This window comes from Stegostoma tigrinum, chromosome 8 (genome assembly GCF_030684315.1).
Source record: "Stegostoma tigrinum isolate sSteTig4 chromosome 8, sSteTig4.hap1, whole genome shotgun sequence".
In the NCBI taxonomy this organism is placed as follows: Eukaryota; Metazoa; Chordata; class Chondrichthyes; order Orectolobiformes; family Stegostomatidae; genus Stegostoma; species Stegostoma tigrinum.
The window spans coordinates 69,157,074-69,182,770 of record NC_081361.1 but is presented as its reverse complement, the minus strand read 5'-3'; the positions used below and the strand labels follow the sequence as shown (position 1 = coordinate 69,182,770).

The window sequence follows — 25,697 nt, the reverse complement described above, 5'->3', positions numbered from 1 at the left end:
TCACATATTCTATGCAAAGTGTTGCTGCTCTCCAGTGCCATCTTATAACACTGAATAGGTTCAAGTTTCACTGAGTAGTGGTTTCCAACACTATATACACTCAAGTTAAATGCTGAAGCCAGGTTCCTGCCAGCTTCCCAACAAGCCTGCCCTAGTAACCTATCCAGCTGTTACCCAACCGATCTATTCTCTCATCAATCTGCTGCTATACCCACTTACTTCACTACCTTTCCACCCTACCACCCCACCCATTCATTCATCCCTTTGAACTTGCCTTATAGCAGCTGGTACCATAAAGAGGGCCCATGGTTCGTCTTCAACACTCAGTTATCTAGGCTACAAGGAAGATCACCTATTGAAAATTTGCTCGGCAAATCTTAAGACACCAAATCAGAAGACCCAGCCAGAAATTTAAAGCTGAGCCAATGTTTAGAAAAGTAGGACAGGGGCAGCAATCCAACAGTGATGGCCACATCACGGAAGAGCCAGGCCATTGAGTCAGAGTTGATTTCTCCATATTGCTTGAAATGTCGGTCAAGAATAAACAGCTTGATTCGCCTTTCTGTATGTGGTTATTTAAGTCCTTTTTTTTCCAGGATGATGGGCTGTTTTGATGCTTTGGAAAAAAGATTTGTAAGTTAATTTTGCTTAGACATAAAATTCTTTTGTTATATCATCATATAAAATTCAGAATATGTGTATTTTAGTTATTTTACGTACACCATTTTTAATATTCTTTGAACTCTATATAACAAGTTTAATTCCAATTCATTAAGCTTCATTTAAATGTCTCAAACTTGCATGCATCAAAATTATTTGTTTCTTAACTTGTTTAAAAACAAACCTTCAAGTTCCTTTTTTTTCTTTGTATTGATAGTTGCGAACAATAATTCTGGGAGTAAGTACAATCTTTTAAAAATACTTGTTTGTCATTAAGATTTTGAAAATAGAACTGCATTCAGAACTATTAGACAAGTGTCTTGATGTTTGGTATTAGGTTCAATGAGATGTAGTAGATACAATAATGGCATTACTCTCCTGGAACTATGAATAAAATTGGGACAAATGACTGAAATGTCAGTGGAGGAATACTTTAGGGCCAGTGATCATTATCTAGTGGTTTTAAAATAGTTATGGAAAAGGATAGATCTGGTCTAAGTGTTGAAGTTCTATTTTGGAGTATTAGGCAAGAACTTTCGAAGTTTGATTGGGAGAGGCTATTCACAGATAATGGGATGGTTGGAACGCGGGAGGCCTTCAAAAGTGGAAAAGACCGTATATTCCTGTTAGCATAAAGGGCAAGGCTGATAGGTGTAGGGAATGCTGGGTGATGAGAGAAATCACCCTGGTCAAGAAAAGGGAGATGGCATATGGTTGGTGTAGACAGCTGGCATCGAGTGAATCCCGATGAGTACAAGGGTAGTAGGAATATACTCAAGGGGAAAATCAGGAGAACGAATGGGGGAAATGAAGTAGCTTTGGCGAGTAGGGTTAAGGAGAATCCAAAGAGATTCTACAAATATATTAAAAGCAAAAGAGTAATTGGGAAGAGAATAGGGTCCCTTAAAGATAACAAAGCTGATTATATGTGGAATGGCAGGAAATGAACGGATGAGATGCTAAAGAAGTACTTTGTGTTGGTGCTTACTGCAGAGAAGGATATGGAAACTAGAGAACTTAGACAAATAAATAGTGATACCTTGAACAGTGCCCATGTTACAGAGGAGGAGGTGCTGGACATCTTAAAATGCATAAAGGTGAATAAATCCCCAGGACCTGATCAGGTGTATCCCAGAACTCTGTAGGAAGCTAGGAAAGTGATTGCTGGGCTTTTTGTGGAGATATTTGTATCATAGATAGCCACGGATGAGGTGCTGGAAGATTGGAGGGTGGTTAATGTGGTGCCATTATTTAAGAGAGGTGGTAAGGAAAAGCCAGGAAACTATAAACAGGGGGTTGTGGGGGAGAGCTGAGCCTGATATCAGTGACAACAAGGTGTAGAGCTGGATGAACACAGCAGGGCAAGCAGCATCAGAGGAGCAGGAAAGCTGATGTTTTGGGTCTAGACCCTTCTTTCTGAGGGGGAGGCCATGTTCTTTCTGAAGAAGGGTCCAGACCCAAAATGTCAGCTTTCCTGCTCCACTAATGCTGCTTGGCCTGCTGTGTTCATACAGCTCTACACCTTGATGTCTCAGATTCTCCAGTATCGGCAGTTCCTGCTAAGCCTGATATTAGTGATAGATAAGTTGCGTGAGGGGATTCCATGGTTCAGGATGTATTTGGAAAGGCAAGAACTGATTAGGGATGTCAACTTGGCTTTGTACTAGGGAAATCATGCCTAAGTAACTTGCTTGAGTTTTAGAAGAAGTGACAAAGAAGATTGGCAGAGCAGTGGACATTGTCTGTATGGACTTCAGCAAGGCGTTCACCAAGGTTCTGCATAGTAAACTGGTTAGCAAGTTTAGATAACATGCAAGGAGAGCTAACCATTTGGATACAAAATTGACATGAAGGTACGAGACAGAAGGTGATAATGGAGGATTGCTTTTTGGCCTGAAGGCATGTAACCAGCAGTGTGCCATAAGGCTTGGTTCTTGGTCCACTGCTTTTTGTCATTTATATGTGATTTAGATGTGAATATTGGTGGAATAGGTAGTAAGTGTGCAAATGATACCAAAATTGATGGTGTGGTGAACAGTGAAGAAGGTTATCTTGGTGTAAAACGGACCTTGATCCATTGGGCTGAGGAGTGGCAGATGAAGTTTATTTTAGATAAATGTGAGATATTACATTTTGGTAAGGCAAATCAGGGCAGGGCTGGTACATTTAATAGTAGGGTCCTGAGGAAGTGTTGCTGAACAAAGAGTTCCTTGAAGGTGGAATTACAGGTAGACAGGTAGTGAGAAGACATTTGTTACACTTACCTTTATTGGTCAGTGCATTGAGTACAGGATTTGGGAGGCCATGTTCTGGCTGTATAGGACATTGGTTGGGCTACTTTTGGAATACTACATTCAGTTCTGGTCTCCCTGCTATAGGAAGGATATTGTGGAGCTTGAATGTGTTCAGCAAAGATTTAATAGAATGTTGCCGGGGTTGAAGGGTTTGAGCTATGGGGAGAGGCTGAATGGACTGGAGCTATTTTCCTTGAAGTGTCGGAGGCTGAGGGGTGAACTTTATAGAGGTTTATAAAATAATGAGTGGCATGGATAGAGTGAACAGACAAAGTCTTTTCCCCAAGGTAGGGGAGTCCAAAACTAGAGGGCAATAGTTTAATTTGAAAGAGTAAAGATTTAAAAGGGACCTAAGGGGCAACTTTGTCATGCAGAAGGTGGTGCGTATATGGAACGAGCTGCCAGAGGATGTGGTGGGGTTGGTACAGTTACAATATTTAAAAGGCATTTGGATGATTACATGAAAAGGAAACGTTTAGAGGGTCAAATACTAGTAAATGGGACTGGTTTAATTTAGGATGTCTGGTTGGCACAGATGAGTTAGACTGAAGGGTCTGTTTCCATATTGTATGACTTAATGATTTCCAAATAAGGATAAGAATAATAAAAATTGAGTGATGAAAAAGAATTATGAATAGAAAAGATTGGAAATGTATTGCATATTTATCAATAGCTGTAAATAGATAATGTTCTGCTTACAGTGTTGAGAAATCTTTCAGAGTAGACCTATCTGCCAGAATCCCATCCACCTTCCCAGGTGACACGGAAAATTCCATGACACAGCTCAAAGAACAGCAGAGATCTTGTCAGAACGTGTTTGACATTTATTCTTGAAGCAATAAAATCAGTAGTGGGTTATATTATTATCTCATTACTGTTTCTGAGACTCTAATGTGCACAAATTGACTGCTATGTTTGTCCACAAACAACGTTGATTATAGTTTGTAATTAAGCAATTAAGATTTAGGGCACACTGATAGTGTACCTACCTGTGGGCCAGAAGATCTGTGTTCAAGTCCCCCTTCCTCCGCAGATATGTTATAACAAGTATGAACAGGTTGAATGGAAAATATCCAAAACATTAAGGTTTTAAAGTAGATTTGTAGCTCAGGTCGTGGATGTTGTGGTTAGTTGGCTCGCTGGTTCATTGTTCTTCAGACATTTCATTACCCTGCTGGGTAACATCATCAGTGCAGCCTCCAATGAAGCACCATTATGTTTTCCCACCTGATATTTAAACTCTGGAGTCCGTTGAGCTGGATTACCTCACTCAATCCAAGTGAAGTAATCTAGCTCAATGGACTCCAGAGTTTAAATACCAGATAGAAAAATACAACGACGCTTCATTGGAGGCTGCACTGATGATGTTACCCAGCAGGGTAATGAAATGTCTGTGGAACAACAAACCAGCTCGGCGAGCCAACCAACCACAACATCCAAAACATGTCTGAGTAGGTTGATTGAAATATCTCTCTTTAAAATAAAATCAACTATAGTTCCAATGGAATCAATTAGCTGTGAAAAACTGAGTGATGCCCTGACAATGTAGAAATGTTTAAGGTGTTCTTGTGGTTTGGTGGTGGTGTCCCTACATCGACAGCCAGAAAGCCTGGTTTCAAGTCCCTGATCTACAAGCGTGTAATATTTCTGAACAGGTTAATTTCCAAAAAAAACCAAGTAATTTGAGGGCTCAAGTCCCACATATTCCAAAGATGTGTCATACCACATCTGAACAGGTTAATTATAAATACCCATAACTAATTAATAAATGTAAAGTATTTTGGAACATATTGATGGAATGGGAATGCTGTGTAAGTAAATGATCTTGGCTTTCCTTTACAAATACTGGTGAACTAAATGCTGTTTGTCAGAATTTACTGTTATTTATAAATATTGTTTCATATACTGTTGAATTTATTTTACAAAGAAACATAAATGCTGGACTAATTTGCTTATGTTATCAATTGACCTGTTTCTGAATATTCATTACTCTGAGGGAGTTAGACATGGAGCAAAGTTTAAGGCCTAAAGTTGCTAATACATAAATATAAGCTATTATTTTCAAGTTTTAGGTACAAAGTCTCTCTATTCTGTTTTCATTCCTTCATACACTCTTAAAGGTGTTAATTCCAATGTTGCCCTCAGGTGGCCATTCTAATGTATAAGACAGCTCATTAGTCTGGATGTTCTAACTATGATGACATCACAAGAATGCCTATTCCTATCTCCATCAAGTATGTGCACAAATGTACTGTCAAGAGAGTCCAGTGTTTTCAGATTGAGAATTATAACTGCTATTGCTCTTCATAAATCAAAACTATCCAGGCCTGTTTTTGTCTTTGCTTTCCCAGCAAAGGATCATTTGACTTGATGTACAGTACAGACAACCTCTAACCTTGATGGTCTGTACGAGACAGCTATTTAGTTACAACCAACTGAACCATAAGTGAGCCTAAACTTGTTTTCCCCTGCCCCCCCCAAAAAGAAAAAAGTATTATTGTGTCTGGTAAAAAAATAAAATCTTAAGAACATCTTAACATTAAAGCCCACCTACATCTGGCTGTAACCGACTCTGAAGAGGTGCAGACAACCAATCTGCTCTCAAGAGGTAGGTCTATCATTGGAAGCTTTTAAGGATCCCTAGTACCAAATTTAAATATCCTTTGGAAACCAAGTAAATAAAGAAATAGTAAGAATTGCTTGTTTCTATCAGATCCTTATCTTTACAACCTTGAATTTGGGCCAGGATGAGTGGGAGTATTTTCCAGCCACACCAAATATCTACCTTACAACACCCCTCACCCCCAACCCCACCCATCTCAACTTGAACTCTACATTGAGATGGTAAGAACTGCTGATGTTGGAACCAGAGATAACACAGTGTGGAGCTGGAGGAACACAGCAGGCCAGGCAGCATCAGAGGCTCTCCTACATATCTCCTTCTCATCCCCGTCTCCTTGACCTGTCCATCTTCTCCCCCACCTGTCCACCCCTCCCACCTCACTGACCAATCCCTACCTCTGCCTACCTGGATTCACCTATGACCTTCCCGCCTACCTTCCTCAGCCCCAGCCCTCCTTTCTATTTATTTCAGAGGCTCCTGTCCCCGTCCCTATTTCTGAAGAAGGGTCTCAACCTCAAATGTCAGCTTTCCTGCTCCTCTGATGCTGCCTGGCCTCCTGTGTGCCTCCAGCTCCAAACTGTGTTATACTGAACTCTGCAAGTTTTGATGAGAGAGGTAAATTGATTTAAAAAAGGACAATCATGACAGTTCAAGTCACGTAAGAGTTGGAAGGGAAGAAAATACTCAGTTATTGAAAGCAAATTAGTCTTTCCTCATTTCGTATTTAAAATTCCTGGCATGTAATATATTTATCATTATTCTTTAGCTAAAATTATTAATATGGTTAATTTTAACTCCAGAATAATCCATAGTACAACTTTGGTAAATTTTGAACTTTTAGGTTCACAGAGATCCAGAGGATCCAAATGTAAGTGTTTATACTTTGAAAATATTTGCAATAAAACAATTTTTATCTTCGTTTATGGGTAAAAATGAAAGATAATTATAATTAGACTTGATTCCGTATCCTCCTATAGAGCATAATTGAGTCTTACCAGTTTAAGTTCAAGTACACTACAGATGGACCAAAGCTGGATATTTTAAGGTAATAAACTGGATTTCACCAGTAGAAAGTGTTTCTATTTGCAGTCCCTTTATTTTGTTGTTCCTTAATGTTTGACTCTCAAGGAAATACAAATCATGTAATTTGTCAGCATATTAATCCTGTATCATTCTGGTTAATTGGCGCTCTGGAGAAAAAATATATATTCCCTCAGGGCAGTGTCTGCTCAAAATATAGTCGAACAAGAGTTGATGCAGCTGAAACATATTTTTAACCTCTTTTTAAAAAAAACGAACATTCCATGTAATTTTTAAATTGACATAAATTGACATGATACCTATCTATTGATTTTTTTTTAGATTTGTGTGCATGAGCTCCTAAATCTCTGCTCCTTCACAATTCCTAGATACTTAATATTTTATTTCAGAAAATACTGTGATCTAACTCTCTTGAGTGCACCACAGTGGAGACCTCACACCTATCCACACCCCACCAAAGCATATTTTCATCAAACTCTATTTCTAACATCTTGAACCACTTGCCTAATCTCTTTGCAGTTGCATCCCTTTGTTGTATGATCTAGCTGCTGGCAGAATTGGAGGATGCCCTGACCAGTTAGGAAACAAGTTCCTTGAGTCTTAAAATTTGAGTTCCATCTTATACTTGCCATGGTTAAGAGTCTGCAACTGAAGAAGCTATTTAATTTTTCACGTGAAGTGCTCTGATGCCATAAAAATGTATTTTAGAGAAAAAGAGTCAGTCACAGGTGAGGATTTTTCAAAATTGTGTTTACAAGGTCTGAAAAAATTAATTACCTGCTCTTCTAAAATTGTCATTTTTTTCAAAGATTCCTATTTAGGCGATAATGGGTGTATTTGAATGCATTTGTGTAGTAAATTCCGCATGCGTAGTTTTAAATATAAAGGAAGGTGAATTAATAGAAAAACAGTGTAATAGACTCCTGTACAAGTCTTGTCTTGGTAGTAAAAGTTCTGATACTCTGATTATGCACGAGAGGTTCATTTATAAAAAGCAAGGATATTCACCTTAATGTACTTACATGTTTGCAGCAAAAACAAGCAAGTAAGCCTCCAAGATACAAAGAAAGCCTCCATTCTGCTCATTCGTAAGCTGTTTGTCTTAATGCAGAGCCTAGAAATACTTCCTAATGACGTGTCTCTGACAATGAAACTCTTCTATTATGATGAAGGTAAATTTGATTTATTATTTGAAGAAATGTGCCAAACAACATATGCAGCAAGTGATTAACAACGGTAAGTAATTCCATTAACAAACTGATCAGATCTAAGCACTGCAGCCATTGTCACATCCAGTTGTGCATAGTGGTGGACAGTTAAATAACTCTCTGGAGAAGGAGGCTCCATAAATATCCCACCCTGTCAATGACGCAGGAGCCAGCATGTCAGTGCAGAACATGTTGCAAAAGCCTTAATCTTCAGCCAGAAGTGATAAGAGGATCCATCTTTGCCTCTGCCTCTTCTGTAGGTCGTGTCCATTGCCAATACCAGTCTTCAGCCAATCACTCCTCATGATATCAAGAAACTGCTGAAGGCATTGAATATTGCAAAAGCAAAGAGCCCTGAGAACGTTGCAGCAATAGGACTGAAGACTTGTATTCCAGAACTTGGCACACCCCTAGTCAAGCCAGTTCAGCTACAACCCTCACTATTTACTTGTTTATTTTATATACATTGAGAAATTGTAATTTCAAAATTGTCACTTCGGTGAATATTTATTTTCCCAATGTGGAATATATTAGGAAACCTAAATTTGCCATTTTCACGCAAAGGCTGAGAACAACAATTCTTGGCATGCTCTGGAAGTTCTGCTGTATGCATGAGGAGGAGAAACTATTTGCGCTCTGCCTGGTGTTTACTGAGATTCTTTGCTCAGCAGTACTTCACAGCCATTGCAGAGATTAAACAGGATGAACCCATCCCCAGAGTTGTACACCTGCAGGGTGCTGGCAGCATGAAAACATGTGATGTGTTAATGAGTCAGATAACATAGTGCAGAGAAGTAAGCTCCACGTATTAAAAGTGCTAGGATTAACTGCTGTTGATAAGACAGCTGAGTCTTCATGGTGCAACATAGTTCAAGAATTAGGAAGAAGTCCCAGGAGCCATTTTAATATCACCATGCAGTTAGGATTCAGGAGTAGTCCAGGGAGCTGAAAACATGGTGGGAAATCATTAGCTCTGTTTGGATCCTGGGAACCAGTGGTAGTTCAGTGCCACTGAGAGTAAGCATGTAGAAAGCCCACAAGCAGTATCTTAGTACAACTGGGAAAGATGAGTATACTGATTTCTGGGGAATCCAACTTAAATGAAGCCAGCTATCTGCAATAAAACTGAAATTGTGCTGATGAATATTGTTGGACTGCAGTCTTGGGAATCCAATGAACAACAGTCTCACGGGGAGATTAAACTCGTTGTGAGCAGTTGTTGAGGAAGTCTAACGAAGCACCGTTTAATGAATTCTGAAGCTGGGTCTTCTAAAGAATTAGGATGCCTTGTAAACAAAATCTTAATGATTGTTACTGACAGTATAGGTAAAAACCTTCTGTGATGTTGCTGAGAAATCTGTGGAACCTGCTATTTGATGTGGTTTGGGTATTTGATCATCGTTTATATGTCACCCATATTTACCTCCTTTTTAATCCTGGATGTTTGTAGTTTAAGGTATGTCTGCATATATATGTGTGTATATAATACATGTTACATTGTTTCAACTTTGACAAGAAAACTTCTGTTGTTCCTTAAAAAACAATGGATTTTTGTGGCTTAATCTCTTAAGCACTGATATCCCAAGTTTTGTCTACTTTAACTACAAAGTATTCCAAGTTACTAGCTATAATGTAGCATAAACAGTCTAGTCATGGATTGTAACATAAGTAGTGGTCTCATCCAGGATCGTGACAATGCCTATTCAATTTAATGCCTCCATTTTACTAAAGACTCAGGACTTTCAGCTATAGTGATCCTCCCCTAGGTGTCCTACCACGGCAACAAAGGTGATCAAGCAATTTTATAGCTTTGATTGTGTCACTGAGATTACTACAATATGATGTCGTGCTTCCCACAGAATGAGAGATTCCTTTAAAAGAAGGGCGCTTAAAGACTAGCAGGCTGACAGAAGATCAAAGAGGCATAAATAAAGAAATGATGTTTCTGGGGTGTTTTCAGATGTTGCCTACACCCAAGCACTATGAGAGAGAAAGAGAGGTAAGCTGGTAAGTGAGGGATAATGGGAACTGCAGATGCTGGAGAATCCAAGATAATAAAATGTGAGGCTGGATGAACACAGCAGGCCAAGCAGCATCTCAGGAGCACAAAAGCTGACGTTTCGGGCCTAGACCCTTCATCAGATAGGGGGATGGGGTGAGGGTTCTGGAATAAATAGGGAGAGAGGGGGAGGCGGACCGAAGATGGAGAGAAAAGAAGATAGGTGGAGAGAGTATAGGTAGGGAGGGGATAGGTCAGTCCAGGGAAGACGGACAGGTCAAGGAGGTGGGATGAGGTTAGTAGGTAGATGGGGGTGTGGCTTGGGGTGGGAGGAAGGGATGGGTGAGAGGAAGAACAGGTTAAGGAGGCAGAGACAGGTTGGACTGGTTTTGGGATGCAGTGGGTGGAGGGGAAGAGCTGGGCTGGTTGTGTGGTGCAGTGGGGGGAGGGGACGAACTGGGCTGGTTTAGGGATGCGGTGGGGGAAGGGGAGATTTTGAAACTGGTGAAGTCCACATTGATACCATTAGGCTGCAGGGTTCCCAGGCGGAATATGAGTTGCTGGTAAGTGAAGCTGTTTGAGCACGAGAAATAAAAAAAGCAGTACACCATGTGGTCCTTTCGAGCCTCTTCCACCATTCAATATGATCATAGCTGATCTCGAGCCTCAACTACGTTTGATTACCTATTCCCTATATCCCTTAAATCCTTGATAAACCATAAATATTTTGTATTCAGAAGTGGAACACCCCCGACCCTCTGGAATAGAGAATTCCAAACATTCACAATCCTTTGAGTCAGGTAATTTGTCCTCCATTTCTCCTTTCTAAATTTTTCACATGCTAAAATTTAGTGACAATTTAAATAGCAATATGTACATCTGCATTTAGGATATCCAGCCAGAAGGCAAATGTTAGAATTTACGAAATATGCCTTGTATTTTAATCTTCATTTAAAATGTTCATTGCATAAATATTGTTTGAAAAAATATCTTCATTTACTTTCTGCTTGGCAGTGACACCTCCTGAATACCAGCCGCCAGGATTTAAACAAGGTGAGTGTGATGCTGTGTGGTTCGAGGGAACCCCAGTCCATTTTAAAGTTGGTGATGTGCCGACTCCATTCCATATGATGAAAGTAAGGGTCACCACAGAGAAAGAGACAATGGAACAACTGGAGAAGGAGAATATGCTAAATGAGGAAACCAAAACTTCCATACAAGGAATGGAGGAAGTCAAGTCCATGCTGAATGTGAGTGCCAATACTAACTAGTTACTTTTAACTTATTTTGGAATGTTCCAGTCTGTACCACAGTGAGGTTCTACCAGAAACTAATATAACAAGAATGGATTTCTCATAAAAATTGATCTTGTTTTTAGATCAGAGCAGAACAGACTTGAAATATTTATGGTGAGACACCCAGAACAACTAGTGACCTGCAGGAGTAGTGTTCTAAATTCCACAAGCATGCTTCATTGTTTATCATGTTTTGACATGTTGCAATCGGTGTCTCAACTGTTGTTTCTTTTGATCCAGGACATAAATTCTCCATTCTACCAAAATATTACAGGTATGATCATTCTAACAGGTTAAAGGAAACTATAAGCACTAGGTCGGTGCAACATTCAATTTCCTGAACTATAGAAAATTTAAGAAGGTTGGTTATCCAGTGTAAAAAGAAACAGAATGCTAGCATGAATTAATGAAGATGGCATAAAAATTTATTGGTGCTGAATCTGTTGCTTGGATATAAAATAAGTGTTAATACTGCAAGCACAGTGTACACCTTAATTTGGAGCTGCAAGTATCTCATCAAAATGATTGGCTCCTTAGGTATTCAGGGTACATCCCAAAATTGTTAAAATATCAAATTAATATATTTAAATAAGTTTGCCAAATTTAGTGTTGGTACTTATCAGGAAGGCTGTGCTTCCCTTCTTCAAGAGGTGTCATCAAATTTCTCAAAAGGGACATTACTTAATATTTTTATTATGGTACTTCAATTTGTTAAGCACAGTGCATATAAGTGGCCTCTAGCATTTTGAGTCAAATTGGCCATGATTCTCCCTCTTCCTCTAATGGTCAGCATGCTTTCTTTTGATGAAGTGGTTTGCAGGTGAACTTGGAGTTCTCCACTGCTAACTCCTGCCTGGAGTTGTGCACAACTAGTAAGCCCATAGGGCTGAGAAATGCAAACATGATCAACTTTACATTAAACTAATAAATGAGTAGTGACATTGAAGATGTAGATGTGAGCAGAGAGTAAGAGAATAGTATTCAAATCTTGACAATTAAATATTTATTGTGGCATTGCAATTGTTTCCTTGAAAATAAGTTCCTGGCATTGATCCCTCAAAGGTCAGTTCCTGCCAGTTTTGCAGACATTGCCTAAAGAGTTTCCTCGCTCTCTCTGGCAATAGTATGATGTGTCTCTTCCTGTCCACTGCTTAGTCCAGACTCTTCAAACTGACAGTTGAAAATCTGAGCACAATGTGCAGATCTTCCAACAATCTCTGAAGCTGTTGTTTCTCCAGAACCAGTACCAAGTTTGCTGTTCCTTTTGGTCAGCGATGAACGATACCTTTGCATCACATTGGCACGGTGGCTCAGTGGTTAGCGCTGCAGCCTCACAGCACCAGGGACCCGGGTTCGATTCCAGCCACGGGTAACTGTCTGTGCGGAGTTTGCACATTCTCCCTGTGTCTGCATGGGTTTCCTCTGGGTGCTCCCACAGTCCAAAGATGTGCAGGGTAGGTGGATTGGCTATGCTAAATTGCCCGTAGTGTTCAGGGGTATGTGGGTTATAGGGGGATGGGTCTGGGTGGGATGCTTCAAGGGGCGGTGTGGACTTGTTGGGCCGAAGGGCCTGTTTCCACACTGTAGGGAATCTAATCTAAACTAATCTATCACCAGAGACACATAATTTCCAAAATAAGAAATAGGAATGAAAAACAAGCATTCAGTCCATTTATTTCTTTACAGATCAAAAATATAAATGTGCAGATAAGTGTCATCTCTACATAAGCAAGATGCCGCAAATAAAAACAGAAAATGCAGGAAAAACTGAGCAGGTCTGGCAGCATCTGGCGTTCTGAAGAGTCATCTCAGATTAAAACATGAACTGTTTCTCTCTCCATAGATACTGCCTGACTGGCTGAGTTGCCATCTCTATTCTACTTTGACTGTGTTTACAAATACATGAAGTGATAGCACTAGACCTTCTCAAAGCCTGAAATGTGTGCTACGCACTTGATCTACATTAAATCTTAGCCAACAGACACATTCTGCTAGAAGTGTGAAATTCAAGAAATATTAAAAGCACATTTTTCAGTTTTGTATATATTGGAACATATATTTATATGGGTGATATATGGCAAAGATCAAATAAGTACAAGTACGTAATTTTCAGTAAAAGAAGAAAAAAGACTGGATAATTTTTTTTGCCAGAGCATCCAAACAAGGTAAGTTCTATGAATAAAATTGTGATTGATACCTACAGTGATTATGGATAGTGATAAAAATTGTCACTTTATATATACTGAGTGTAACTGAGTTGTCTCAACCATTACAGGATAGCTATGCAACATTGTTCTGCATCATTGTAAACAATAATGTTAATATCTGGGGTAGTATTTCATTTATACCATAATTAGTAGGAAAATATGTAACCTTTGACAATTTTTCATATTTTGGCAGCCCATTCTGAACTTCAGAGGAGTGTGACTGATGAGCAGTCATTCAGTGAGTCAGAGAAAGAGGTATTGCTGTTTTGTCATTTGTGAAGAAATTCAGATAAATACTTTGGATGTCACAAGGCCAAATTGAAAGAATTTTCATTTATGTATACTATATAAAATGTAATGTAAGCGTGTGTCATCATTAAAATAAAAATGGTCAGTACACAGTATTAGAATGCTTCCTTATTGTCTGGATCAACTGCTGTAACGTAGTAATGGAAATTTTCCCCATCGCTACCAAATTTCAAACAACAAGAAACATGTAAATTAGTTACACAGGTTCGGGTCCTCTTGTGGCACACTGGTAATGTCTCTAACCCTGGACTGGAAAACACACCCTCAAGTCACACCTGCTCCAGAGGTGTGTAATAACATCAGATCACAACACTTTGTACCTTGGTGATAGCGCAAAGAAAGTTTGCGTGAAAAGCACAATTTCAACAGAGCATTTTGTCTGTTTTATCTCAACATATTGTAATATTATGGTGTTCTTGGTTACAACTTGTTTCACATTTTTAAATTTTAAATTGTTACATTACAGTGGCCCAAATAATGATGTTGAAGTGAGAAAAATGAGTCTGATGGTTACTTCTAGTGTTGACATGTGCAGTTAATCTTAGCAATTCTGATGTAGCTGTCAGACAGACCCTAAACTTTGAAAATATGCACTAATGCAGTCCTCAGCAATAGATTTTTGCTGTTATTGCTATAATTACATAAATTTGGTCTATTTTACATTTAACCTATTACTAAACCCAGCTGAAAAGTTAGGGTGGTTCTGGGAGAGAAATCTCTTCATATGATGCCGTTTGTAGAAAGTGATTCTGGACATGATTCTTTTTTAAAACAGTGCCCAATATGATAGTCATTGCTGTAAGGTCTTATACTTGCCAAAAAAAGTTAATGTTGTAGTTTACTACAAAAATAGAAATTCAAATTTTGTTTGTTGACTGCTTTCTTTCTCTTTTACTGTTCCATCTTAGTCCCAACTGTGTGTCAAAGTTTATTTAATTTTGTATACAATTATGTAAATAAGCTTTTAGTTCATATTTTTCATTTCCAGGATTGTGATCTGCATGTTTCAGTGTGGATTTTTCAATATGATTAGTTGATGAGCCTTGCAGTTGCTTGCTTTTCTTATAGATACCATAAATATCCTGTAGAGGGCATTGCCCTGGACCAAAGGCCAGAGTAGTTTATAATCTTTGCTGGCAAACTTGTGAAAATATTCTGGACAGCTGCACACAAGGTGAAACAGCAAAGCTGATGTTTCACGATTAAGAGCAAAGTGTATACTGCAGTATAAACTTTGTGCTTGTTTTATGAATACTCTTTCATTTCAGATCAAGCAATTGGTTGCCAAGGCAGCAGAGTTGGATGTTTCAGGCAAAAGATTAAAACTTAGAAAAGTGCTGGTCAGTATTCTGCAATATCTTATTTGAGATATTTTCCCCTTTCGCACCTTTAATTGTCAGTATTTCCAGGAATTGTGGTCCAACCTGAAGAACAGAGAAGTTATTAATAGTCCAGCCAAGGAAAAGTGTTTTCACAATGAAGGGACTTTGATATTTGTTTCTTCCCACAAATCTGGGATGCATTGGGAATTTTCACGGTTGCATGGAGGCAGAAAAGGGAGCAGTGCTGGATCATAGCTAGTCATATCCGCTGCTACCAGATAATGTTCACAGCTGTGAGCAATCTTGCAGGAGGTGGAGTCATCACTGTAGAAGCAACCAGCCTATGGTGGTGGGTAGCCAATAGGACTTAGCTTTTCCCCAACTGGTCAATCTTCCAGCGTGGACAAGCTTGCTGCTGAGCAGGCAATTAATATCTTCGGTCAATTCTTGACAGTTTAACCTGCTGGGATATAGCAACACCAACACAAGCCATCCTGTTGAGGAATTTCTCCTCCAAATTGATGCATGTTGACTTTGACAACATGTGACTTATGAATATAACTTGCATGACTTGTATTGTGCATTAAAAAAGTTAATCCTCAATGTAACCGTCTTTAATAACTCCAATTTGCTCTTTGGGTTATTGTTGTGAGAATAACAAAATTATTTAAGACAATGTCAAAACCATTGTACTACTTATGAAAAAAGACTTAAATATTTAACCCTGTAATACTTATGTCTGTATTTGAGAGTTGTATTGGCTAATGGTTCGTACCAAACTGAATTCTTAGTGTATATGTAATTATTTTGCTGGGCTTTCACTGTTAGATGCAGAAAGATGACTCACAGGATAATGGCATAGGACATGAGGAACCTCAAAAGTTGAGCATAACACAGACCGTAAAAGCTGTTCGGGCTAAAAAAACTATCTCTGAACTTCATCAGGTGAGTAAAAAAATCGTTTTATCAATTGTTCTGTTTGTTCAGTTTGCTTTAGTAGACAAATTTGTACATATTTAGATGAGCACTCATTCTTTACAGTTTACATGTGCATACTGTGCAGAAATGGTATATGGCGGAAGCAGTTTTCTGCCTTTAAATGGTTACCCCTGGGTTTCCTTGCAGTTTTATAGCTCTTATGCTGCACAGCTGCCAAGTGACCACAGGCTTGATTTGGATATGTCAGTGGCACAGCAACAAGTTTTCTGGATTTGGACTGGTGCTGCACTTGAGTAAAGCTCCATAGTGTACTACGAGATCCAACCGCTGTCAGGATTAGTTGTGTTCAAGACAGAGGTGAGGAGTTCATAACACAGAAGAAGTTAGAGATCTTTGGGTAAAGAGGTTGCAAATAATATATTACTTTATATCTTATCTTTCCACTCTGCCTACTATTCATTTGGACCACTGGCAGGTTTCTCTTATTCCTCACCTCCACCCACAGTTATTTTGGAAATGTGTAGCATTCGCTATTGGCACCTGACAGTATCTCCTGTTCCATTTACAGCATACCTGATGCACCTGACTCCGGTTGGTGTTTAGAACTACACTCAATTTTTTAAAGAACCTGGATAATTATGAAAAGTGATTATCTCTTCTTTGTATTAGGTTAATTTCAGTACTGCTCTGTGAAATATGGCAGCATAGAAATTGTCCCCAATGTCATTAATGACACTCTCTAATAGGGATGAACAGTTGTGTATACCTGAATGTACATCAAAATTGGCAAATGGAGGGAAATATGGAACATAACATAATTCCCTCATTTTCCTTTCCATTTTCAATAAAATTGGGCCCAGCCTTGATCTCTGTTCCTGTCTACCAGAATTCATTGTTCTTGTATCTAAAAATAAATTTGCATCCAGTATATTTTGCTATTTACTTACATTAATGGTCCATGTTGTGGCAGAAAAAATGTTCTTTACTTTCACAAATGCTTTTCTACTATATATGGTGATATTACAAAAAAACTCACAGCTAGAGTTCTCATGCTGTCCATTTCTTGACAGGCAACATGTGAATCTGCTATGCTTCAAGAGAAGATTACAAAGCGAAGGAGGAAAAATTGAAACATGATCTGACAATATTGGGCATAATTCATAATTTGTGACAGCATTACTTAACCATTAATTTAGTTAGATTTTTAATATATTGCACTACATGTCAACAAAATATATATTCACCCAGAAATTTAATTAGTCATTGTTGTTCCTACTTTGGTTATATCTGTATAAAATATATTTGGGTTAATTCAAAGGAAATAAAACATTGTAGTCATGTAGAGTTTTGTCACATTTCTTAAACTTTACAAGAGTAATTTCTTGTGATAGATCATTCCAAGTTAGAAATTTTCCAGCATTAGCATTTGGGAATTAGGAACAATTAGTGATAATATATGTGTGTCAGTTTAGAATCATAGAATCTTTACAGTGTGGAAGTGGGCTATTTGGTTCATCGAGTCCACACTGACCCTCTGAAGAGCATTCCACCCAGATCCGGCCCCCTACCCTATCCCTGTAACTCAACATTTCCCATGGCTAATTCACCTAGCCTGCACATCTGTGGACGCTGAGGAGAATATAGTATGGCCAATCCACCTAACCTGCACATCTTTGGACTTGGTCTGAGGTTGGGCAGTAATTTAAACGATTACATTTGAGTTCAAGTAGTTACTTTGTCATACAGTACTTGAATTTTGCTGAAAAAGGAGACGTACTGTTCAAACTTTTCATTTTGAACTTATCAGGACAAACGCAAGAATACAAAATTGAGAAAAGGGTGCTGATTAGTTTGCAAATAAATTTTATTGATAGACGCAGTACCCATCATATCTATGCCCGATGACAGCCAATGCAATTTGGCTGGTTCCACCCCTCCAGTTTTTCACTATCTGTTCTGTCAAGACTACATGTCTTTGAACACCAAACTGCCAAATCACATCATTTTTGATGCAATGTCATAGAATGGTTACAGCTCAGATGGAGGCCATTCAGCTTCTTACATTTGCGCTGGTCCTCTATCGGAGCAACTGGCCTAGTTCCACTTCTCTGCCTTCCCTGTAACCCTGCAAATGTTCCTTTTTGGAAAATAATCCAATTCCCTCATGAAAGCCTCAACTGAGTCTGTTCCATCACACTGTCTGGTAGTGCATTCCAGATTCTACCCACTTACTGCGTGAAAGAGTATTTTTCCAATGTCTCATTTCTTTTGCCAATTACCTTAAATTTTCATCTCCTGGTTCTCAATCCTGCCAACAATGGGAACGGGTTTCCCTCATTAAAAAACCATCGTTCACTATTAGCTTGTTTCCTGTCACACAGCCATTTTCATATCCATGTTGCTACTGTCTTTTCTATTCCATGAACCCTATCTTTGCTAATCGAAAAAGCCAGCACGGTCTTGTTAAGGGCACATTTTAACTAAATTGCTTCAGTTTTGATGAGGTAACAGAGGGTGATGAGGGTAATGCTTATTTTGAAAGTTTCTGTGCATCACATTAAAGCATTACCCTCATCACCCTCTGTTAACTCATCAAAACTGAAGCAAATTAGTTAAAATGTGCCCTTAACAAGACTCTGCTGGCTTTTTAAATTAAACCACTTTTCTCAAGTGACTTCATGTTGACTTTGGGTGGCACAGTGGTTAGCACTGCTGCCTCACAGTGCCAGGGACTCGGGTTTGATTCCAGCCTCTGGTTACTGTGTGGAGTTTGCATTTTCTCCCTGTGCCTGCATGGGTTTCATCCGGGTGCTCTGGTTTCCTCCCACAGTCCAAAGATGTGCAGGGTAGGTGGATTGGCCATGCTAAATTGCCCATAGTGTTCAGGGATGTGTAGATTAGGTGGGTTATAGGGGGACGGGTCTAGGTGGCATGCTCTGAGGTTTGGTGTAGACTTGATGGGCCGAAGGACCTGTTTCCACACTGTAGGGATTCTATAAAATTCTATTGAATTATTGGTGGTAATTTGCTCCTCTTTCAATCAGTGAGGGCAATGGCAAGGAAGTTGGAAAAATACAGCAAATGAGAATGTCAGAATTTCGACTTGGAGAAAAAAATCCAAATTTTCACCCTATAATTAAATGGCAACTATGCAACCTAATTACTGAGCAGCAAATACCCTGTTTCTATGCATTTGCAACTCATTATTAGCCCAGTTCACCTTATTTATAGCTAATTTCTGTTCTTTCCTTCCCAAATTCTCAACATATGAGTCAGAGAGGATAGCAGGTGGTTGCAGCATGATAATTGCGCTGCCCAACTGTCATCAAGCAATGACTTCACCATAATATCCCAGCAAACTTCATGGCCACCATCCTCCTCCAATCAGCATTCACGCAAGTTGGAGTATCAAACCATCAGCTTCACCACATCATCATGTATTCCCCTGGACCAACTCATACATTACTTCAGCCCTTTAACACTTTGGAGTGTAAGGACACCTCCAACTTTGCCAGGTCACATTGCGTCCACACAGCAGACAAGTTTACTTGTTTTCTTAGTGCTCTCTTTCCTTCCAACCTCTGGCTTGCAGTGGTTTTCATGCAGTCATAGAATCCCCACAGTGTGGAAACAGGCCATTCAGTCAATCACAGATGCCCCAACTGTCCAAAGAGCTTCCCCCAAGATTCAGAACCCTTCTAACCTATTTCCATAACCTCATGGTCATCATGCTAACCCACATAGCCTGCAAATCCCTAGACACTACTGGGCAATTTTACCATGGCCAATTCAACTAACGTGCACATCTTTCGACTGTTGGAGGAAACCGGAGCAGCCAACAAAAACCTCACATGGATACGGAGAATGTGCACACTGCACACAGACAGACGCTCCAAGATTGAAATCGAACCCTGGTCCCTGGGACTGCAAAGCAGCAGTGCTAACCCTTGAGCTACTGTGCTATTTATCAGAGTGAGAGGTAAACAGCTTGACACAGTGGGGAGCGATGAACGTGTTTCTGTGCAGCACTGGACTATATCAACATTATACCTGCAGCCTGTGCCAGTAGCTTGCATGGCAAACATCCTGCATGTGCTTCAAGCAAATGGCAATGTGTGCAAGTTAAAGGGGATCAGTCCTTTGTGGCATCAAGGACTGCTGCCACAGTCAAAGGACATGTCAAATTCTAGTCCAGGAAACTGGCCATGGTCAGTTAGGAATTTGATCTTAACAGAATCCAGGCATTCATTACCTTACATTCCAAAGACTGGCCATGGTAAATTCTGCAGGTCAAATACAATTAATCTGAGGATTATAGGTAGGTCAGTCAGTGTCCTTTGGAGATGTACATAGTTGGGACAATTTTTCAAACAGTGAGAAATGTGAAGGTATTGAGTATGATGGAAGTGGGTAGGACAGAAGTTAGTGGTGGTGCAGGAGTAGGAGAGATTATGAGGTGTCCTAGTGAGTAAGAGAGCAGGAAGGATTAGTAGTTTGGGAGGATGAGGTAGGTGAAAGCTTTTGAGTGGACATGATGCATGCAACAGTGAAAGTTATAGTCCATGAGCTTGGCAAGATGAGTTGCAGTGACAGAATTAAAATGATTGGTATCCCTGTGAGTAAAAAAGCAAAGAGAAAGAACATAAAACAGTTCAGCACTGTACAGGTCCTTCGGCCCACGATGGTGTGCCGAACTGTTACCCTAATTCTAAGGTCCATCTAACCTCCACCCTTAAGTTATACTATCATCCATATGCCTATCTAATAACCGCTTAAATGCCCTAATGAGGCCGACTCCACTCCCCACTCTGGCAATGCATTCCACATCCCAACCACTCACTGAATAAAGAACCTATCTCTGACGTCTGCCCTATATCTACCTCCACTCACTTTAAAACTATGCCCCCTCGTAATAGCTATCTCCACCCAAGGAAAAAGTCTCTGGCTGTCCACTCTATCTCTACATCTGATCATTTTGTACACCTCTATTAAGTCACCTCTCATCTTTTGTCATTCTAAAGAGAAAAGCCCTAGCTCTCAACCTTTCTTCGTAAGACCTTCCCTCCAATCCAGGCAACATCCTGATAAATTTACTTTGCATCTTTTCCAACGCTTCCACATCTTTCCTGTAATGAGGTGACCAGAACTGGACACAATACTCCAGATGCGGCTGAACCAGGCTTTGGTATAGCTGGAGCATAACTTCACGGCTCTTGAACTCAGTCCCTCTATTAATGAAAGCTAACACACCATACACCTTCTTAACAACTCTATCCACCTGGGTGGCAGCTTTCACGGAACTGTGGGCATGAACCCCCAAGATCCCTCTGCTCCTCCAAGCTGCCAAGAATCTTTTCATAAACCCTGTATTCTGCTTTCAAGTTTTTCCTTCCAAAATGAATCACCTCACACTTTTCTCCATCTAAACTCCATCTGTCACTTCGCAGCCCAGCTCTGCATCCTATCAATGTCCCTTTGTAACCAAGAACAGCCCTCCGCACTGTCCACAATGCAACCCACCTTCGTATCATCTACAAACTTACTAATCCACCCTTCCACTCCTTCATCCAAATCATTTACAAAAATCACAAATAGAAGAGGACCCAGAACAGATCCTTGTGGTACACCACTCGTAACCGAGCACCATGTTGAATACTTTCCGTCCACTACCACCCTTTTGTCTTCTAAGGGTCAGCCAATTCTGAATTCAATCTGCCACAATTCCCACTAACCCATGCCTCCTTACCTTCTGCATGAGCTTACCATGGGGAATCTTATCAAACACCTTACTTAAATCCATGTATACCGCATCCACTGCTCTACCTTCATCCTTGTGTTTGGTCCCCTCTTGAAAGAATTCGATAAGGTTTGTGAGGCATGATCTACCCGTCACAAATGATTGCTGACTATCATGAATCAAACTGTGCCTTTCCAAGTGATCATAAATCCTATCTCTTCTTTCACAAAATCACAATCACAAAAAAATTGTGGCTCTCAACCTTGTGGAGTACTTGTGAATCTAACCTTCTTCCAGCAACTGGTGGCATTGCCTCCTTTGGGAGTCAATTTAAACGCCTCAGTTCCCTGCAATGGTGAGCAAACCTGCCTCTCATGCCAAGTAAGTGCATAAGAAGGGTGCTGAAGAGTACTATTACGAAATTATTGAGGTGAAGAATGGAAAGTGACATGAGCGAAGACACAATGTCAGCATGGACTGGGTACCATGCATCTTACTTGACAAAACATGAACTGAAAGTGGAACAATTTAGTAGATTGTTTTTCAAAGTTTCTTCAACTAGGTAATAATTGGTCTGTATTTGCTAAGTTTAACTTTTATACTTGGTTGAACAAAAATGTAATATTTATACTTCTCCAGTTGTCCAGCACCACCTCTAAATCTAAGGAGATTGAAAACTTACATCCACAAATTCCACCTTCGTTTTCTTCAGCATCTTTGGATGCATTTAATTTAGTCCTTGTGCTTTCAGAACTTCTAAGTACAAACAGCCCCAGTAACATTCTATTTAATACCTTAATAATGCCCTCTCTGTATAAATCCCCTTCTTGTTTCTAATTTGTTCCATTCCTCCCTTTCATTTATATGCCTGACAGAAGACCTTTGTATTCCCTTATCTTTATTCCTAGTATTTTCTTATACATTTTCAATTTTAATCTTCTATATTTAGCCTGGTTCTCAATTGTATTATCCACATGACATTAGTCATAAGCACAACTTCTTCCTTGCTTATTCTTAACCCCTATCCGTTTCATTATTCAGGGAACTCTAGATTTATTTGCCCAGCCTTTCCTCTCAAAAGAATATTCCATGACTGTACTTGAACAATGTCATATTTAAAGTCAGCTCATTGTTCATTTACAGTTTTGCTAATCTTTATCTGGAGTCCGGGACTGTTTTTAACCAGTTGAAGTTGGTTTTCCATCTGCTTAATTAAACTTACGCTGGATTGCTCTGTGTGTTTTTCTGTGATCAGTGTAAACCTTATAATATCACGATCACTGAATCCTGAATGTTGCCCTTCTGAAATTTGAGCAACTTGGCCTACCTAATCCCCAAGGTGCAAAATCATTAATGCCTTCTTTCATGTTGGACTGGAAACATAGTACTGTTGAAAATTCACCCAAGCATACTCAAGGAACTCTTAACTGTTTCTATCCTTTACAGTACTACTACCCCACTGTAAACTCAGATTATTAATATTTAGGAAAATAAAGTGAAGTAAATAGTTTGTATTAACTAGAAAATTAGAATTACACACGATTCCTTACTGTATTTTTTGTTGGTTATAAGCAGAGACATCCAGCCGAGAGGAGCAATTATGTCAATCTCATTCTTGCTACATGAAATGAATTCTTAAGTTAAAAACAAAGAATAAGAACCTTTAGATGAACTTCTGCATGTTTAATAATTGACAGACTTCTGTTGCTGTGAGTGGCAGAACTAGTTGGCATGGTCCATATTTGGAGCAGTAACACATGAAAGAGTTGGCAGGTGGTTCCTGCAAAGCCATTATATCATGTTAGGAGCTAAATTTTAAAGCAGTTCCTCAAGAGTAATACATTCATGGCTCTAGGGAGGTGCAAGGCCCGACAGGACGTGCTGTGCCTATTGACTTGGGTGCAAAAGTTGCTGAAACCAAGTTTATATTTAAATATCGGATTTCAGTGAGAATTTCAATATCCTTTGCTATACAAATAGGACTATTGATCTTATGATTATTATGTTGATGTAATTTCATTAGATGGAATGTGATTAAGGAAAAACGGGAAGAAGAAATTTAACACAGTTTTGAATGGATCAACTGTAAATCAGGCACTATACAAAATGGCAAACTCAAATTAATTATTGCAAATATAGGTAAATTTTATAAGAAGATGTTATTTCACTGACTTTTCTTTGGAAACAGTAATATCCTGACATTCAGATGCTATCATTGATGGAGATAACTCTTCAAATCATAAACACGATTGTTATATTATTATAAGCAGTTAATAGTTGATATTGAGGACATAATGAAGGTTTTATATGTTACAAGAATATAAATTGTCAATTTGAGAAGTGCAGTGAACAAATACACTGTAAAATTCTGATTAGAAGCTCCCAGTTTAGGCAGCACCGTGTTGATCAATCTCATGTTGTATCGTACTTTATCTCAGCACTTTTGTGCGATGAGTGAAAATGTCAGCCAGGGTTTCACCTCCTGACTGCCAGAAAACATGTTAAATGGAACCTTGGCTTTTACTCAGCTGTCTACTGCTCTTGCTATTAACATTCACTTTTCAATCAGGCTCACACATGAAGAGTATGGTCTTGGATGAGGCATTGAAATTTCTGCTCCCTCTGACACTATAGCACAAGAAAAGTCAGTGAAAATGTAAGAAAATGTAAAAATAATCACTGAATGCATCTTGATTTAACAGTAAGAAATTCCTAATTTAAAGGTAAATTCATTCTATGGTGTATTATCTGCCTTAAGTTTTTTAAATTAGATGACAGGAGTTGTATACATGAAATTAATATATGGCTGGTTGCCCAGAAGTCTATTGTGATGTGAAATCTCAAGTGAAACAATATAGGGCAACTTTTCGATTTGATAGTTCCAGGATGCTTTGAAATAATGGCTTAATTTCTTGAGTAAATAAACTTCTGTCAGTACCAAATATTCATTGATAAATGCTGACGTACATAACTTCATGTATATAGAAATTGAATTAACAAATTGAATTACCATAAAACTTCCTATTATTTCAGGTTGCTTCAGCTTGTGATTACTTTTTTAAACAGGATTCTTTTAAGTTTATTATTTTTTATATACTTTGTGCTTTCAAACCTACATGAAGTTGATTGGAATATGATAGATACAAATGTGATTCTTATGCAGAAGACTGCTTACCAGTATACAAACTGATATGTAATTTCTTTTATTTATGTGTTATACTTTGCCCTTTCTTTCTTTTGATTGAAACATTTTGCACCATCCCTGGCTGAAAGGTCAGGCAGGTGATCTGCTCAGGTCGCTTCTGCTTTATAACCAACTGAATAGTGAAGCAGAGTCAATGAGCCAAATGGCTAACTTCAGCTCTTACATCATATGATCTAATTGTGTATGTAAATGTCAGCAGCTTCTGAAATCCATTCAACCTGATTCTGGGTTTTGTTATATGTGGGTCATTGCTATTTAATTTTATTGTTGGGTAGCTAGGTGCTCTGTATTTACATATCTTTGGGACAGGAGTAAATGATGGATGAGACACCAGCATTGATGATGGAAAAGAGAAAAGAAACACACCCTAGTATGATAAAATTTTTTAAAACGCATGTCGACAACAGTGCTAATTTTATGTAAACCATTTGTTAAACCTCAGTAAAACTTAGTGTTTGGTTTTGGATGACTTTAGGAAGGATATATTAGTCTTGGGCAAAATTTATCGACAATAACAAAGATGTTTCCTGGGATTAAGGGACTGAGTTTGAGAAATTAGAAAAATCAGGATAATTAAAAGAAAAGAGACATGATGTAGTGAGATGAGTAATGAAGTATTGGAGCAAGATAAAAATCACAAAATGAGAGTTTTGGATCAGGAGGTGAAATATGCGACAGACGGGAAGGAAGGAATAACAACAGATAGCCGATGTATGAAAGACAAAGTAAAATATTGTTTGAAAGAGGCAGTAACACTATGGTTGACAGAATATAAATGTGACTTGTACATTGGTCCAAGTTGAGGGAGTCGTTAAGAAAGGCATATGATGGATAAAACGTGATAACCAAAGTAAAGAA

General features: G+C 38.9%; 1 protein-coding gene across 3 annotated transcripts in view; it reads left to right on the top strand.

Annotated features, from left to right (window-relative positions):
- Positions 1–17,223, top strand: part of zte38 (zebrafish testis-expressed 38) — a 34,317-nt gene extending 17,094 nt beyond the window's left edge. For 2 of the 3 annotated variants that reach the window (XM_048539084.1, XM_048539085.1), the window contains exons 5-15: positions 597–633; positions 878–898; positions 6,419–6,445; positions 6,555–6,622; positions 7,651–7,790; positions 10,840–11,075; positions 11,361–11,394; positions 13,521–13,582; positions 14,905–14,976; positions 15,787–15,903; positions 16,968–17,223. In XM_048539084.1, coding sequence (XP_048395041.1) covers positions 597–633; positions 878–898; positions 6,419–6,445; positions 6,555–6,622; positions 7,651–7,790; positions 10,840–11,075; positions 11,361–11,394; positions 13,521–13,582; positions 14,905–14,976; positions 15,787–15,903; positions 16,968–17,027 — 874 coding nt within the window. In that variant the 3' untranslated portion in view covers positions 17,028–17,223. The remainder of the gene's footprint in view (positions 1–596; positions 634–877; positions 899–6,418; positions 6,446–6,554; positions 6,623–7,650; positions 7,791–10,839; positions 11,076–11,360; positions 11,395–13,520; positions 13,583–14,904; positions 14,977–15,786; positions 15,904–16,967) is intronic. The other variant, XM_059647972.1, reaches the window with a different exon arrangement.
- The last annotated feature ends 8,474 nt before the right edge of the window (positions 17,224–25,697 follow it).